Source organism: Pungitius pungitius, chromosome 8, assembly GCF_949316345.1.
Source record: "Pungitius pungitius chromosome 8, fPunPun2.1, whole genome shotgun sequence".
Lineage (NCBI taxonomy): Eukaryota > Metazoa > Chordata > Actinopteri > Perciformes > Gasterosteidae > Pungitius > Pungitius pungitius.
In genome coordinates, this window is record NC_084907.1 from 19,490,198 (window position 1) to 19,508,458 (window position 18,261).

Genomic DNA, 18,261 nt, shown 5'->3' on the forward strand with positions numbered 1-18,261 from the left:
GCTCTTAGCTCGATGATATCATGAGTTTGACTCTGTGATAACTTCCTCCTGATCACGCAGCATGTTGTCGAGGGCGTTTCAATCCCTGATCTGAAATCACGCGCATCCGATTCTCAGACCCTCTGACATAAGATGACCGAGCTGTGGGGTCCATGGCACCACCGCACTTTGCATGGTGACCAGGAGACGCCCAGTCCCGGCCTCCTCCGGGCCTGCCAGCAGGTACTCCATACCTGGTGGAAAAGGTAAAACCTGTTTATGAACCTAATCCTATTAGCAATGTATGCCTTTGGTGATAGTGTGATATCTGAATTCCGCTTTTGTCAATGTCGAGTCACCTTCAAATATGCATGTAGCTGAGGAATACTGCGCTTAGGGTACCACATAGTAAATACATTTTCTCTGTCATGCATTCAGATCTCCCCCTACCTGGGTTTAGAATTGGACAGGTACAGCCGCGGCTGGTCCAGGACAGAGGATAGATGCTGATGGTGCCCAGGTAGAGTGGCACCTTGCCTGATTGGAGGACCTTGCGAACTTTGACCTGCACTTCTGCGTGGCTGCCTTTGTCCTGAGCAGACAGCACAATGGCCTTGATCGCTGTCGTGGGCCACGCCATAGAAAAGAGAAGACCGAGACGGCATTTTGAAGCAAGTTTGGATCAAACTTTATTAGTTTTACAATAAGTGAAATTTGCTCGTGTCTTACCGTAGTCATGGTGGATCTTACAGAGGTCCGATACACTTCTGAGCTTTTTTTCCTTACAGTTACACTTCCCTGTGCACAGATATCCCATTATGTGCCAATCGACCTTAAGCTCTATAATCCATAACATGTCACTGCGTGATGTTAAGCCTCGCCCTGCAGAGGAACGTCCGTACCACTCACCTGTGTAATGCATAGCAGAGACCGCAAGCTCCTTCGACCACTGTACCCCTTCTTCTATTGTGACCATGTGATCCAGATCAGGAATTCTCCCACCAATGGGCACATTGAGCACTTGGTTATTTGAGTCGCTGCAAAAGTGGAATTAATCTCATCAAGTTAGGGTTCGTTCCTAACTATTTAATTGTTGGTTAACCTCATGTAGGTAGATTTTCGGTTTGGCGTTCACGTGTAAATGGTTGAACTAAGCGTCTGACCTGTGCAGACACTGTCCAGTGGTTGGATCACAGTTGCGAGGACACGCACAGGGTTTACAGCCCTGCTCTCCAAAACCCCAATAGCCAGGAAGGCAGTGGTTGCAGCTTGTGCTGCCCACACCATATTTGCAGTGGCACTGCCCGCTTCTAGGGTGACACCACGGTCCCTCCTCTCCTGGATGAGTTGGCAAAGAGCCCTGTGGATCACACCAGCAGCCTGGGAAGACACAGATACACTTGTGTATGCTGACCCCAAACATTTCCCCCCCCCCCCCCCCCCGCCCCTCGAACCTTCCCCAGTCTTACGCGTGCATGCGTTGGGGGAGTTGAGGGGCAGCGATGGGTGGCGGTGGTAGCCGTGGCGACAGCGCTTGCACCTGCGCCCGGCAGTGTTGTGTCTGCAGCCATCACAAACTCCCCCACTGGTGCCACCGGAGGAGAGCCATGCCCGCTGAGAGAAGTGACAGCTGTCTGCGTGGCCGTGACACTGGCACTCTGAAGTCCCACAGCCGGGGAGGGGACGGGGGGTCAGTCAGAGACATGTGACACATACGGTTACAGTCACCAGGCTGCGCATTGTGTGGCCCCGTTTTGTGGTCACTCACTGCGGCACGGGTTGGACTCCCCGCTGCTGCTGTTGGCCGGCCTCCAGGGATGGTCATTGTAGAGCGAGGCACACTTCTCACAGTGGTCTCCCGCTGTGTGGTGAGTACAAAGACACCTGCCGGGCACCTGGAAAACACATCTGGGGACATCTCAGTTTCTTCACCGAGGTGTTACAAATTCCTGCTGCCTGAGAGCTGAGCTATGAGAGCCAGGTTTGTGCTTTTGAAGGGAAAATCAAGCTACTGGAAAATAATCCATCAGGGCCTGATATCCTGACGTGTTGGTCATACAAGATTGCATTCTTACATGGCTTTTTTTTTTTTTAATTGCCGTTCTTTTACTATAAATGCACCGGCACTCCCAGGATAAATGCACTCACCATGTAACTGTCTTGTCTCCCATCTTGACTGCTGTCGTGTGGTAAACAGTGCTCGGCGTGTCCGTGGCACAGGCAGGTCCCACTGGCCAGTAAAGTATAAATAGCATAAGGCGCTGAAGCTGGGCTTCCTCGGTTGGCCGTTGAAGTTAGAGCTTCAGAGGCGGCGGTGGGGCTTGTCAACTCCGGGCAGGTCTGAGCTTTTAGCAGTCGGACGCGGAGATTGGTGAGGGCGAGGCGAGCGAGGGTCTCTGGACTGTACGGGTCCAGTCTTGTTACACTGCCGGGGTCGAGTGTACGTAATATCACCTGGAAGGAGATCGGCGCTGAGATTGAACAATGGGGGATCTCCCAAAAACAAAATGAGTTTTGCGTCTTTGCGCATCCTCTTACCTCCCCCCCGCTGCAGGGTGTAGCGCTGGCGTAACGGGACGTACACAAGGAGCCCGGCTGAGTCAAATCGTCAGGCAAGCCAAACTCCACGCTGCAATTGTGCGCAAATAGTTTGAGAGCTTCCCAGGTCTTTCCAAAGTCAGCCGAGCGCTCTATGGCCATGGCAGCGGGCCGAGGTGACCGGAACACTAAAACCACGTGGGACAGACAGAACTGTGTTTCCAGATCCAACTGGATCTCGTCCTGCATCCCGATGCCTGCGCCTGATGCCCACCAGGTATCCGGATGCAAGAAAGGGTCGTCAGTCATGTGGGCGGATGGGTGGGTGTCCTCGGGGCAGAGGGGGTCTGGATTTGGGCAAGTTCTGTGGTGGAAGGAGTTGTTCCCGCAGCAGCTTGAGAGGGTGAAGAGGGTCCTGCCAGTCGCCACGTTCCTGATTGGTGGACTGCAGGCATGGCCTTCACATCTGGATACTGGCAGATGTGCAGAAATCAGATTAGTGCTTTTACAGTATGTCTGGTGACGGAAACGTCTTCAAGAAAACATCCATTTTATGGTGATCGAACGTGGGAGTCATTAGTCTGCCCAATAAGCACAACAGTGAAAACGATACGGCAATAAAGTGGATCAACAGAGACGGAGCTGATGATGATGATGATGATGATGCACCTCACCTGCTCCGCTCTTCGTCAGAACCAAGAACAGCCACAAGGCCACCACCATCTGATGCCGTCCTCTCCCGACCACATTAAGCACTCTCATCCTTGTTTCTGCTGCGTTTACAACACACATGCTGCGACGAACGCCTTCCGGCAGAGATCGTTCCCATCATGTTCAGCCTGACTAAAGCATGAGCGCATTTTCCGGCAAATTACGCAACGCGCAAAACGTTTAAAACAATAGTTTTCCAATATCTTTCCGGGAGCCACGTGGTGGGGAAACTGCTTCCTAAAGTTCAAAACATCCCCAGTAACAGCTCGCGCATCTATCTGACAGAAGTGGATGCGGTGCTGATGGACGGCTGGATCATTGGTCAGTCCAGGAATAAACGCTCCATATTTGACATTACCACGAAATGTTTCTTAATCGGGTGGATGTTTGACTTCATTCCCAAAATGCCTATTCGATACATCCGAATGTTAATTAATTCACTGACAATCTGAGAGCTGCGAATCGCATCGAGGCGCAGCGCTCTGCGCGTTTACGCACGGGAGAGGAGTTTGCCCTCTATTTATCCCTGGCACGCCCCGCCCACACACACGCACACACACATACACGCACGCGCGCGCGCACGTTGTGAGGAGGTGGTACTGCAACAACAACAAAAATAAAAACGAAAGTACCCTCATGTATTTTTTTTCTCCACTCTGGCCAACTTTCATCCGTTTGGGATTCTGCGAATGATCGCGTGCAGACGGGGACAGACTCGCGACTTGCACGAGCTGATCGACAGAGTTAATGTGAACCAGCCGCAGAGCGCATTCCCGCTGCACCCCCCCCCCCCCCCACTGACCAGGGCCTCGTAATGGCCCGTGGAAATGAATTTATCTGCTTCTGCCCTTCTGAGTTGTATGTAATGACTTGAAGAAGAGAAGGGCTCACTGCATTCATCAGGCTGCCGTTGTTCATTAAAGCTCTGGATATTGAACACATGGTCTGATGTATGATGTAAGAATTCTATTTAAATTATTTTTAAACTACATAGAAAATCTTGAGTGTTTGGCTGCGCATACTGTATTTTCCCTTTGTGGAACTTTAAGAGAATAAACACCACATCTCCTCGGTTTCATGGCTCAACTTCAAATACAACGAGCTCAGAAAATTGGAACGGACGCCCAGAATTGGATTGGTTTCCTCAAATGTCTTTAATACCACGCAAATCGTTTACAGGCATGCCTGCTTGCTAAAAAACACAATTACCACAATGGCAGTGTTTGCTCTGACATATCAGATGTTCATGAGCAACCAAGTTACTCTCATCATTTTGTCCCCAACAACAATCTTTATCCATACCACAATCGTCCATCTGTGTTGATTTTTAATGGGTCTCCTTGTTAAAGTTTGGGTTTTCCTTTTCCACAGCACTCCAGTAGTGCATTTTTCTTTTTTTCCTCCCCTCGCTGATCTCTCCTTTTCTTCCTGCTCTCCACTCTTCGCGCCGACTGTAGCGTCTCACAAACCTCCACACAAAGAAACCCGGAGGCTCTCCATCTTGTGGTATCTGCACAGTTTCACTTTTCGTCACACTGCGGTTGTTCAGTATAAGCCGATCATAGCTTTGTGAGATTAGGGTGATGGCTGCCTTGTGCTGATTTGGAGTCAGATCTTGTTTGATGACACGCGAGGACGGGATTTTCACATCTTTTCACATGGTTGCAGGATCGGAGGACCTGTGTGCATTTTGAATGGATAAAACAACAGAGGGGAAATCGCCAGTGTGGTCCAGCTGTGGTTTTTCTTACACTGACAGAATGATGCTGGCAACAGTTCATACTGTTTTTATAATGTCAGGTCTGCCAAGGTTTGGAGCAGAGCCACGACATATTTTAAGAGCAGCTGGTCTTAGTGTAAATCAATTTAATCTGGCGGCAAAAACACATTGCATTCTTAATTGATTAAATTGTAGCCGAGGCAAACGTTCTGTGATCGAGGAATGCAGAGCCGCCCACATCAAATAAAGTCCTTGTTTAGAGCAGGAAAGTATTGAGGAGGATAAACAACAGATTCCCCACAGCAGTTAACCACACGTGGTTCATTCCAAGCGCAGAGAGAACCCCTCAGCAAATGCATCCTCTTGATGTCCAGGAGTATATTTGTCCTGCCCCCCCCCCCCCCCATCTGGGAGAGGTCACAGAGATCTCCCACCTGCCGCGTGACTGCCTTTCTAATTGCTTCTCTTTGTCTCATTTACAGGGCTTAATAGGGGCCGGGGGGGGTCAGACGAACACCGACTCCTCCTTCTCGCCCTCACAATCCCCACTGTTTGTCCAGGCTGCTGTTGTTTGGAGCGCATGGGGTCACTCCACACTTCTCACAGTAGGACCTGTTCCAGTGGCCACGAGAGCAGCCAGGAAGTGCCATGGCTAATAGGATGTGCTTGAGGTAAGCACAGATGAGGTCAAAGTAAATATTTTCATGTCTTGCTATGGATCCAAGAAATTCCAGTTTAGACAGCTAATCATTGACCTCAAATCACGCAGCACTATCTAAAACTCCAGAGCCTACCAGTTGACAAAAGTTTGATTTCAAAAGATCGAGGTCATGTAAAGAACAAAGGCCTTCAGTTTAAGTCCAATAAAACCAAGAGGACTGTATTTCTTTGGGATCAGTTGAGTTGTTCTGTTGCTTTAATATGTTATTATTGGCAGCACAATCATTTGTGAGGACAGTTTATAAACAGCATTCACACTGTGAATATTTGACTTTTTTTGACATATGCATTCAGAAAAGGTTTAGTCTGCTTTCACCTTTACTTTGTATGAGTGCGCTGGCACGATACGTTTGGATTGTCTGATGAATCGTTGATGTCAGAGGATGAACGACACGGGAGAAGCTGTCAGACCACAAGCTGATAGAGGCCAGATGAGGCAAGATGACAAATCGTGACCTCAGTGAAGCACTCGGTCGGCTTGCCAAACCAATAACGTGTGCACGTACGCGTTGGCTTAATGATTAACGAGGATGAAGTTCAGAAATATTAAAGCCGAGCGAGGGGGTCATTTATAGCTGACTCTCCTGTTTATATTGGACAAAAAATGTCCCACCCACATGCACACTTGCAAGAAAACACCATCCCCCCCAAACCATCCAGCCCCCCCCCCCCCCCCCCCCAGCACACAACGGTCTGACTTGTATCTCTTTGTGATGTCATTAACTAACAAGACTAACATTTTTGCTCCGAAACACAAACACACAAAGTATGCACGTACACAAACACACGTACAAGTATGCACAAACACCAACATCATTTCTTGATAACTCAAGCGCCTGAAGTACTGGACCACATTTTGGGGGATTCCAGTCCGTCTCTCATGTCGGGCCATCCTTTGCTCATTAAACAAGTTTTTATTGGCATGCCAAAAGTCCACCTGTGGGTCATCCAAGCCATGACGGAAACCTAAATGTACAGCCAAGCACAAGGGTCACTGTTGGACAACGGCGCTTGATATGACCAGACCAAGTCAAAAACCACATCTGCACGGAGGCAGCCTCATGTGTGTGTGTGTGTGTGTGTTGCTCGAATCGGCTTCTTTGCTCTTGTAAAACGCACTGCCACAAAACTCTGTGATTTTAACTTGACCTGTCGCTGCCCTCGCGGTGGTTTTGTTTCATCTCTGAACCGCCAGCAGGGATTTTCATTGACCACGGCGGCGTCGTCACTCAGATCAGAGGCCCTTAAAAGGAAAGACAAGTACTCTGAAAATGGTGTGGCCGAGGTGCATTACAGGTTGTAAGTGTGAGGTGTAAATTATTCAGACAATGTGTCCACAACTTCCATTTGTTCCCGGGACTTCCATAGTGTTAAAGTGCTTGTTCTCACAGTTTTCTGTTTGAATTAAACAATGTTTCGGTCTATTCTCAAGAAGGTTTTAGGAGCCTCCACTGGAAACCACAGCAGGCCTTTGTATTGTTTCCATTCCAGTGCGCAAATCACACTGCAACGTAAGGGTGTGCCTGCATTTGTGGTTGACTTGTGGGTTTCTGCTGGAGGTGCAACTGCTAAGCCCTCCTGGCTTGCCCAGCAATGTGACAGTAAGAGGGGGATAGCCAGTGTTTGATCCAATCAGCCAACATCTGGCCCTCAGGAGAAGCCAAAGTTAGCGGCACATGCTGATGTCATTAGTGTAAAATGGTACTTATATTCACAGAGCCTTACATCCTAGTACTGGGTAGGTAGTGTAGAGGGAGGATGAGGAGGGGATCAATCAAATAATGATTTTAGGCCCCAGAGATGACTTCACTGCGGCCAACTAAACGTTGGTGGGCGACCGTGTTTTGAGGACTAACCACCTCATCAGAGGCTTGATTTTTGTGGGATTTTCTTTGGAGTCTCTCTGGTCTGTAACTCCTCACTGATTTAATCAATACCATTAGGCATGTGTTAATGATTAATACATAGCTGTGGTCAGGATGGTTTGAGTGTTGAGGCCACTCTGATATGATAATGCCTTTATTAGATGTGGGTTATTTAGACCCTTGGGGAAGTCTTTCATTTAGTTGCGGCTTCCGCATTGAGTGAGGTCATTATTTTGAGACTGAACTCTGTTGAAAAGAAGCCAATGAAGCCGAGGGCCTCGTACTAAACATTTCAACGGGCCAATACTGAGTAATAACTGCTACACAGTATTACAATAATTCATATCAAGTCATTCTGTTTGAACTTTATTTATTTTTTCCCTCTTTAAAACATTTTTCACCCCGAGCAGAAGTACAGTGACATACATGTGATATATATATATATATATATATATATATATATATATATATATATATATATGTGATATGTCCTGAGGGACATGCAAGGCTTTAGACTATTAATTTGTGCTTCGCTACCCAATCTCAAGCTGCTCTGATGGGTTTCAAATTAAGAGGCCGGGGAGCACAATGCCCGTGGTCTGCTATGGGAAACTGACATGGTTATGATGCCCTAGTGACCCCGGGGTGTTGGGATCGCACGGGTCAACGACGTTTGCCCCCTCGCGGACACATTCAAGCTGTCATCAGTGTGATCGGTAAAGATAGGCATGCATTCCGATCAAATTCCATTAGCTTACCATTATTGCCATTACCATCACTATCCTCACTAGGAACAGCATGGGATGTGAGTGGTCTTGTGCTTACCTGTAGAGTTCATGTCAAATTTCTGTAGTGGTTATACATTTCTCAGAAATTTAATGATCTGTATCCCAGAGGCGCAAACCATATACAAAATGTATATACAATTACCATAATTATTACATTGTTTTTGTGTTACAACTTTGTTGTACTATTAACAAATTATTTTAAATGGCAGTTTTTCAGCTTTAAAAAAAAAAAAAGAGAGGACTGTTTGGATTGAGACTGGGTGTGGATTGCTTTGAATGAGATTGACTTACAACAATCCACAAATGTCATATAATATAAACATTAATGTAATGGAGAGACCCTTTGCAATTAGTATGTCAGTGTTTTTTTCATAATATATGTTGTACAGTGGCTCTCTCCGTTATCGTTTCCATAACAACCGTTGCCACGGTCAACGTTTATATTTGGAGAGTTAACTTCCAAACAGAGATTTCAGCTTGCCCAATAATTTCGCTATGCAGAGAAAAACCAAAGGACTGCACCTGAATGCAAGGTATGTATGAATTTTGTTATTTTGAGTAAAAAAAAAAAACGTCACGTAACGTGTGTTGCTAATGTCACGGGGGCTTAACGACAGGAGTTCTCTAAAGTTAGCAAGAGATTCACATTTTCAGACCTCCCGGTTCGATAGCTCGTCAGCGAAACGTTGTTATGACACAAACGACACCTTTTTGTTACCGAAGTGATGCCGACAACCAGCTACAACCCTAACGAAGCAATAACTTTATTAAAACGGACCGGGCAACGCGAGACGGGCGCGCAGGGACCGTCTGCAAAGTGTAATGCAAAAAAAACAAACACAATAGACAAATATTAAATACCTTCATTATTATGAATGCTAGCCGTACCAAAATAATGTAGTATGTTCACAGCTTGATATTGTTGTACTACACTTGTTAGTTTGCAAGAAAATAATTGAGTAATTATTAACTAAATTGAATGAAAATAGCTGTAGTACAACAAGAACAAGCCTGTTGATGAATGGAATACCCTTGGCCATGTTAGACTTTATAAGAGTGAAGCTATTGAAAAATGTTTACATTAAATATTCAAAAATAATGAATTTTCTTTTAAAGCAAATTTCATCAAAATAAATACTGTAGTACCACAATAATGAGCCCACGTATGTTAAATGTTTCTCCCGCATTGCACTATGCAGACGGTCCCTGCACATTAAGACCAATGTGATTCGTCCAGCTCAGCTCGTAGAACCGGGTTTTGGTCAAATGATGGTTAATAAGGGTTGTGGCATCTCTACGGTTACAAACAAATGTTGTTTGTGTTTTAACAACATTTTGCTGATGAGCTATTGAACCGGGATGTCTGAATCTGTCAACATCTTGCCAACTTTACCAAACTTGGGTTAACAGGAGTCAGCCCGCACGGCCAAGTGTAATGTTTTGATTATTTAAAAGGCATCTAACATGATTAAATCCAGGCTTCATTGTTTGACATTAATGTTACACATGACAACGTTATTTCATTCTGCTAGAGGATGGATGGGAAATATAAGCCTGGTGATGCGGTGCCTCCACCATCAGGCCATTCTGAAGCTCTAAATCCCTCGGACAGACCCCCTCGAATCAGACCACGCTCTGTGGTTGAACGGAGGATTCTCTACTCGGAAGGCATCAGTACGTCTAAGTTCCAGGTAAAATCATGCACGTGGCTACTCTTTCTGATAAACATTTTATAAAGAAGCCAATGCATAACACCAATCTCTTGCTGAGCTCTGACTCAAACCATGCAACTGAGGCTTCATTTGTATTGATCAGTCCTGTCCAGCAGAGATCCACCGGGGAGCCCAAGGTCATTCCAAGTGCAGTGATCTCAACACAACAAAAGGTGCGATACTACTTTATAAATTGAAATTGGACATTTCTAATTATTATTTCTAATTCTGATACAGGAGCATATTGTACGTCTCTTAAACACAACATTTTATAAAAATCTGTGTCCCTCACCGTTTTTCTCCAGCTTCAACTTCCAAGACTCCAGATGACCACTGGCAGCTTTTTGAATTCAAATACCATGGACTTAACTCACAGCATTTACAAAATCCTTACTTCTGCCAGGGTGGAACTAAACCCAAGGTTCAAAAACCCTACCAAACCGTTCCTGGACAGATCCCCCGCAAGCTAACGATAGAGAGGTATGCAGTGTGTACTGTGTATGGCCTGAAGAGGACACATCATCTAGTGCGGCGCGTTCCAGTCTATTTCTGCACTTCCTGTACCGATGGTATTGCACATACTGTAATATCACATTCTATAGTCACATGTGATTAAGTAAGTCAGTGAACTTCTATCCAAGCACATGTTTAGGAATGTTGTACATTCACTGGTTTATTTGGGTCCACAAACTAGTTTATTTGAACTGCCTGCTAAGACTTATATATATATATTGTTTATATTTATTTTCCTACAGACGTCGAAGGGAATATTTAAAGTTGGACATTGAACAGCTTCTGGCAGAAAAAGGTATTGACGCGAATGTTCTAATTCCAAGACATCCAAGCAATAGTTGTGAGCATGTGACTACAACCGACAATCCTGTATCACCCTACCTCCCCCTGGAGGTAAGTATTTTACTACTGCAATTTCTTTAGCAAACGGGTAACCAACTCCTCTTGCATTACATATCTCCGGCCCATTAGCATCACCACACACTCATCTTTGCTTTGTTTATTCTGTAGATATTTGACAATGAGGAGTACGACTGCCGGACCGCAGAAGACTGGCTTGCCCTCGGCAAAGCTGAGGGATCGGTTAATCCAAAACCCGTCCCTGCAAAAGCCCTGCTGCCTACAGATGACGATATTCCCTCTGGTAAAAATGTCCTCAAGAATACACTGTGTAAACAGAGATACACACTATTTTCTGTATGTATTCATTACTCTCTACACTCTCTTTTGAAGTGGACCCAAAAAGGTCCTCCTTGGGGTATAGCTGGCATTTGGTTGGGGTTCTTGACTTTAGTAAGGAGATATGCCAGTACCTGGTACAGAAAGTTCACCAGAACAGCAAACTGACAGATGAAGAAGGAAACCTCGCTCTAAACAAAAGACAAAGAAAGAGCAAGTCTGCTGGTTGGTTTGTATATTTTAGCACTATATTGACATGAAATAACCTCGTGGTTTTTCTCTGTGTCAGTGTCTCATGTATGGATCCCTTCCATTGCCCTCCTTTTCATAGGAGGAAATGCTATGGTAGCAGGGGCTAAGTTCTGGGTACCCAGGATCAGATTGATTTTCAGTGCTGAGGACCCACGAGTCTTTGTGGAACGGATTGAGTTTGCACTGCACTTGCGGGAAAACGCAAAGGTCTTGAGTTTCTACCATTCATGTGTAGACTGCATGCCCTTCTGCAGGGGAACACCAAGTATTGATTCACACACTCTCCAGCTTATCAAAAGACAGGCCCTTTCAATGCCTGTGCTCAGGCTGGAAAGGTGAGTCATTTGGAATAACATCATATGCTCTCATGCTCCTTCAAAATTATATTCTCTGTAATAGATTTTGAGTGTTTGAAGAGATTGTTATGTTTGCAGTCTGGACAAGTGTGTAGAGGATGTGGAGAAGTCGGTCATACGTGACTATGAGCGTACAATGAACCGCATGGTCTTGGACAAAGTGGTGATTAGCCAGCCAGAGAAGTTTTCACACATCACCGTGCCACTGAAGGACCCTGAGTACGTACCAACTCAAGGTAAGTTTGGGAAAAGAAAAGGTTTGAGTGAAGGAAGATGAGATTACCAAAATGTATAACCATCCAAAACCCATCAGAATCCAACCACTAGTTTGTTTTATCGACTTACAGGGCTGGTTCAAGTTCCTAGCTTTCCCTATGAGAAGAACAAAGCTCTTCTTGTTCTGAATTCCCTGCTAATGCAGCCAGTGGTCTTCTCTGTATTATCTGCCGTACAGTCTGAGTGCAGCAAATTAGAACCTATGAGCCTGTTCGATGTCGCCTCAGTCAAACCTTTACGGCTGGAAGAGTTTGAGCTTACCCAATCTCAATTGCATACTCAGGTATTGTAGCATTGCCGTAGCTTTCCTTTTGCATACTCGGCTTCAAATAAGCTTTTGTTTACTTCAAATTTCAAAGGATGTGAATGTATTGTTTAACCACCGGAGACGAAGCACTAAAAATGAAACAACAGTGCTAAAACAATGGGTCATCAAACAGCAGTCAAAGCATTTGTTAAAGATTAACAGAAACAGCTCCAGAAAGATACCATACAGAGGAATATCACATGAATAAGTAATCTTCTCCCTCTCCAGATGAGCTTGTTTCTTAACAGGGCATGGATTTCCACAATAGCCAACAGCATCCGTTCCAGAATGGTTGTTATTGGCGAGGGCTGGTACAATGTGAATGAGTGTTGCTGGGTCGCGTGGACGTTTTCCAAGACTCGCAGACTGATGTCTGTGGTGCACTCAAAGCTTCAGAACTCCCTGCACGTTCTCCTCCTGAATTCGCTGGTCAGCTTGACCGAGCTGCTGTCAAATGCTTGCCACAGTGTGCTGACATGTCCTCAGGACCTGGCCTGGGGGAACGACCTCATCACCAGCCCCTACAAGTAGGATAGCATGCAGATACACAAGAAAAAAGACATGTAAACATCTTCACAAACTTTAGAGCTTGTATGCATCTATGTTTTTCTCGCGCTGTTATAACTTGGAGTCAGTCAATCAATATATACCCATTATGGATATATTATTACATATGTATATATCATTACTCATAACCTATTAGTGTGATATTTATAAGGCATTTTGTTTTTAATTTTTTCCCATTCTCAATACGAAGGCCAAAAACGAACCCTGTTTTCATGGTGGACTTGGTTCTGAATGAGGCTGGGGTGCACTACAGCACTTCACCGGAGGATTTTGAGACATCAATAATCAACCTGTTTGATAAGGCCATCCTGGCCACACACAACGTACCACAGCCCGATAAGGTTACGTAACATCTTTAATCTCCTAAATTACAGAGGGTCAACTTAAAAGCAATGTAATTACATGAGGGATGAAGGCTCAATGATGTACCCGTTCCTCTCCTGTCTATTCTAGTGGGTGATGCGGGAGTTGTTAATGGATCCCAATCAGATGCTCAGCTCAATTAATCTTTGCGAACCAGAAGTGGTTGAACTGCGAGAGAAGGTCCGCAACTCTCTGGTTCAAGCAGCCATACCTCTCAGGGCTTATGCTGCTGAATATGAGAAATACTTAGAGCTACACAACTTGGGCATAGAGGCCCTGCTCAAGTAAGTCTGTCTACAAATGATGTATGCAAGTTCTGCCGCAAGGTTAACGCTGAGTCCAATTCATGGTCCACGCAGCCTCCTTGTCTCATTAAATGTAGTCATTTAAATCTTCTCTGCCAGACATCATACCAGCGCAGAACTGACAATTCCAGATTTGAAGAAAGTGGTGGAACAAAACCTCAAAGACAAGGAAACGCTTGAGTGCTCTCTTCCCTCCTCCATCGTCATTGGTCCGTTTGTTGTCAGCGTAGAGGCTGTACGTCGGGCTCTCTCTGACAAACAAGGGGAGTTGGCCAATGCATTGCGGGACCACCTTACTCTGAAGCTACGCAAACGGATTGATGAGGTCAGTCATTTGTACGTTTATAAGAATACGTGCGTACAGGGGAAACTCGAAACATTAGACTATCACGCAAAAGCTCATTACTTTCTGTGATTCAACTTAAAAGGTGAAACTAATATATTAGTGTGTATATATACAGTATATATATATATATATATATATATACTGTATATATATATATATATATATATTATATAGCCATAATCATCAAAATTATATCAAATAAAGGCTTGACATATTTCACTTTGCATGTAATGAGTCTATACAATATATTAGTTTCACCTGTATGTTTGTGTGAATGAAATGCATTGATTTTTATTTGTGATTGAATTTTATTGATAATGCGCTTCATATACATAAGATCTACATTTACTTCAATTTGAAAGTTGCCTTTTCCTCCCTAACTGATTATACATTTTCCTTTTGTATGCGCGTAGGCATGTGAGGAGTGCAACAAAATAAATAGAAAGCTATTTGAAAGGGTCCACAACATTGAGGAACTGACTGAAAAGAGGGAGTGGATAGAGCTAATCCCAGAACAGCTCAAGAGTTACCAGGTGTGCATTGGATGACTACTACTTCTACTTTTCATATGAAGAGTTACTTCTTTATTTGTAATAACAATTTTTATTAATTTGTCCACAACAGGAAGTTCTTGGCAAAATCCTGTTGGACTATAAACTAACAGAAGACATTTGCCCGTGTCTTTCGAATGAGGATTTTAATGAAAAGTAAGTGTAAAACTATTGTGCTAATGATCCGATTTATTTCCTCATTTGGAGTAATGAGTGACTTGCTGGGTTCATAGTGATACAAGTGAATAGAGGAAACTCGACAGTGATTGCTTTTGTTACAAATCCCTGCAGGTGGACAGCTATTGAATGGCCTCATCGGATACTCAGCGAGATGGGATCAGCAGCCGTACAGGATGCTATAGACGAGGATCACTTCAATATGATTCAGCCAGTGGACGAGGACACATTGTGGAGGGACATCAAGACTCTCTAAAGGTCAGCTGGTCTATATTATTACTATATTATATTACATATATTACCTTTAATCACTGCGCGTTATGCTCCATTAACCCAATGGCCCTCTTACTTTTCTCACCACACCTTTTCGCATGTTAAAATGGGCAAATAACTAGTTGGTGAATAGTCTGTGAATAAGAAAATATCGTGTCACTTAAGCAGTTTCTACTGTCAGAAAATGCATCTCTCTCATGTCACTTGATTCTTCTGCCAAAACAGTAAAAGCCTCTGGTACCACTGTGATGTCAGATTTCTCAGAAGATTCTGCTGGTCCATCATAAGTTCTGTGTACATGTATGGAATTAATTCAATATTAAATGTTTAAAATGTATTCATTGTATTGTATGTGACATTTGTCTAATTTGAGTTCATTTGAATGAATTACACTACTATTTCATGTCTTACATTAAGTTTTCCTTGTGGGTGTTGACATAAAACGCCTGTAAATACAAATATTGTAAAATGTGGTATATCTTGTTACGTTTTCACTTTAATATCACCCAATAAATGTAATTCAAATCAGTTCCTGAGAATAATCAATTAAATTGCATTTGCTTGTTGGTGATTACAAAGTTACACCAAAAATATTCTTTTGATAAAATGCGTTAGCTATATATATACGTAGAAATTAGCATTCATTATTGAACTTTATGATAATATTACATCCAGCTATAAATGATGAAGTAATTATTGTTTACTTTATGAAGATAATTACTCATCTGTAACTTACAGCCGTGTGTATTACACAGTATCATACTTTACAGTTCTTGCTTTTATTATGCAGCAACTTCTGGTTTATTTAGCTCCTCTCACTTTATAAAGTGTATTGTCAATATAAAATGCTCTATAAAAAAGTGGATCAGGGATCCCGAGGCATGGCTTTCACCAGTTGGTCAGGTTCGGAAAACATCCAGTGGGAGGCGCCAAGGAGGCATCCCAGTTAGATGCCCCGAACAACCCCGTTCACATCCTTTAGCAATGGCATCGTCAAATTATGCGTAATATAGTTAAACTATGAGCAATCATTAAGTCTGACGTGTTGGTTTCATGAGACAATGTGCCTCGACCACCTTTCCTACTTTGTTTAGCACCTTCTATTGTTCCGTTTGTGTCTCATCATAGTGTTATATGTTCTTGTGTGCTTATTTTGACCTTTACAGATGTTGTATGCATTTTGTGTCTCTTTGTGATTTAAGTATCTATCTAGGGAGAATGCAGGTCAGCTATGGCAGAGGAGTGGCTCTATTGTTTCAAAGAGCTAAGTGTTCACACACCAACAAACCCAGCATCATCAACACGCCGGCAGGTCAGCTGCCATCCGGGGTCCCTTTTAACATCTTTATTATAATCGGTCAGGCAGAATCACAAGACAGAATCACGTGCACCTTTAAAACTTAAGAATCAGCATTATCATGTATCACTCACGTTTACAGTCATCATACGTTGTCATTTCTATGAGCAAAGATTTCCGCTGAGTGGAGAATGGTGGGATTACCTGGTACTCTCTGCGTTGGGCTTATTCATTTGATCATGGATCAAAAACATGCTGAGAAATCCTCGTGCTGATCTGAACTGCGGAGGGTGCCAGTGAGAGAAAAATACATATGAAGTTGCAAGACGTCCTGTGCACAATTGAGAACGCCATTTGCTTCGGTAAACCCTGCCTCTTGGAGAACACAGTCGAGGAGTTAGATCCTCTCCAACCTGCCTAAACCACACTACTTCCCAGAGGTCTCCTCCAAAGTCGCACTCTTTAACTTCACCCTGTCGCCCTGGTAACACGTCTGATATAAAGCCAAACCTCAGAATCAAGAAAAACTCCTCCTAAGAACCAGTTAATCATTAGCACTGCAAAGTTAAAAAAGGGACTAAAAGGAATGAATGTTGGTGTCACAGAGAGAAAGTTTAGGAGGCTTCCAAGAGCAACGCTGGAGACATCAAAATAAAAGACTGGAAAAGCTTCTCTAATGTCATAATGTCATTTAATTTCACGCTAGTTCTACTGGTAGTCAAAGTGATGGCGGCGGAGGGAAAAAAGCGGGACATTGATGCCTCCGGTGTGTGTGTGTGTGTGTGTCTGTGTGTGTGTGTGTGTGTGTGTGTGTGTGTGTGTGTGTGAAGGTGGCTGGGCGCACTCAGATCCTCTTCTTCTGTGTGTCGAGCCTGTCCAATGTTGACCTCATGTTCTAGTGTTCACTGTAATGTGGTTTTTTGGCATCTTCATGGCTGGCATTGCCAATTCTAACAGATTGAAAGAAATCCCACAGTATTGAAACCAGATGATGGGATATATCCCTTCTTTCACTGATTCCACAGTACATCTTTACAGTTTTGCGTACAAGGAGATATTCATCAACATAAATCAGTTTTTCACATGGAGCCCGTACAGCAATGTGGGCCTCGGCTGCTTTGAGAAGCACAAACTCATCATGAGGAATGATGACCAAATGTACATGGTGAAAAATGGGTGAGCTTCCACAGTCTCCTTCCACTGCAATACCTGCTTAATGACACTACCTGCACTACCTTCTTAATGTCTCAAAGCTGAGTTACCCAGCATTCAGCTGGCTGTCCCCGCTGCCTGGCAGGACATCCTGAGACTCAACTCTCTGGACAACACCAGAAACCTGGTACAGAGCTTCTACGAACATCTGCAGGGCTTCAAGAGAGGCTTTGACTGCTGATTCCCTCAAGAATTTGCTGTTTGCTGCTGCCTTTAATTGACCACTTTGGAATTTTAGTACTTTAAAACTAGACAGAAAATTGTATTCTATTTTTTGTTTTTTTAACATTGTCTTTTAACTTTTTAATGACTGTTTTGTTGTTTAAACTAATGTTCTTAACTTAATGTTTGGATGTTTTAATGGTTTTATCTCAAGCTCTTTGAATTGCCTTGTTGTTGAAATGCAATACAAGTACGGTTGCCCTGCTTTGCCTAAACAGGCGCGTGTTAGTTTCCCTCCAGGGAGCCGCTCCCCAGAGATTGGAACACAAAGCTCACCTCATTCCACAACCTGTTGGTCCTGACTGGACCGGGCTGACCGTCTTCTTCAGGGCCTGCAGGACATTGCGCCGGCTCAGCCGACACTTCGTGGAGTCTCGGGTGGCGGCGGGCTCTTTCCTCTTGCCTTCGTATGTCTTATCTCTGTGGCGGTGGCTTGGATGTGTGGAGATGTTAGCGTGGCGATAATGGTTCCATTTGTTTTGGCTCGGCCCGTATCAGCGCAAACATTGAAGATTGCTTATTGTTTGGAGCAC

The 18,261-nt window shown here is 44.1% G+C and overlaps 2 protein-coding genes across 2 annotated transcripts; one reads left to right on the plus strand and one right to left on the minus strand.

Annotated features, from left to right (window-relative positions):
* Positions 1–52: 52 nt before the first annotated feature.
* On the minus strand, positions 53–3,768 carry si:dkey-202e22.2 (netrin-4). The gene is made up of 10 exons (XM_037448088.2): positions 3,192–3,768; positions 2,518–2,990; positions 2,128–2,433; positions 1,748–1,874; positions 1,449–1,637; positions 1,143–1,359; positions 889–1,016; positions 709–777; positions 430–600; positions 53–233 (listed from the first exon to the last, which is right to left on the minus strand). Exons 1-10 carry the CDS (start codon positions 3,307–3,309, stop codon positions 97–99), a joined length of 1,935 nt encoding a protein of 644 aa, XP_037303985.2. The 5' UTR covers positions 3,310–3,768; the 3' UTR covers positions 53–96.
* Positions 3,769–9,840: 6,072 nt separating this feature from the next.
* On the plus strand, positions 9,841–15,055 carry LOC119229402 (dynein axonemal heavy chain 1-like). The gene is made up of 16 exons (XM_062564164.1): positions 9,841–10,012; positions 10,137–10,206; positions 10,339–10,513; positions 10,789–10,939; positions 11,057–11,189; positions 11,279–11,449; positions 11,556–11,811; positions 11,911–12,068; positions 12,180–12,391; positions 12,644–12,942; positions 13,173–13,323; positions 13,436–13,629; positions 13,750–13,975; positions 14,410–14,529; positions 14,621–14,703; positions 14,839–15,055. The coding sequence occupies exons 1-16, from the start codon at positions 9,857–9,859 to the stop codon at positions 14,978–14,980; spliced, it is 2,697 nt and encodes an 898-aa protein (XP_062420148.1). The 5' UTR covers positions 9,841–9,856; the 3' UTR covers positions 14,981–15,055.
* Positions 15,056–18,261: the final 3,206 nt, after the last annotated feature.

Bases quoted from the DNA above. Each gene is read 5' to 3' on its own strand.
- si:dkey-202e22.2 (XM_037448088.2), bottom strand. From the start codon at position 3,309: ATGTGTGTTGTAAACGCAGCAGAAACAAGGATGAGAGTGCTTAATGTG. The intron at 2,434-2,517 runs GTAAGAGGATGC...ATCTCCTTCCAG, and splicing joins CACCCTGCAGCGGGGGGGAG to GTGATATTACGTACACTCGA. The intron at 601-708 runs GTAAGACACGAG...GGCCCACGACAG, and splicing joins TAAGATCCACCATGACTACG to CGATCAAGGCCATTGTGCTG.
- LOC119229402 (XM_062564164.1), top strand. From the start codon at position 9,857: ATGGATGGGAAATATAAGCCTGGTGATGCGGTGCCTCCACCATCAGGC. The intron at 10,940-11,056 runs GTAAGTATTTTA...TTTATTCTGTAG, and splicing joins CACCCTACCTCCCCCTGGAG to ATATTTGACAATGAGGAGTA. The intron at 14,704-14,838 runs GTAAGTGTAAAA...AAATCCCTGCAG, and splicing joins AATGAGGATTTTAATGAAAA to GTGGACAGCTATTGAATGGC.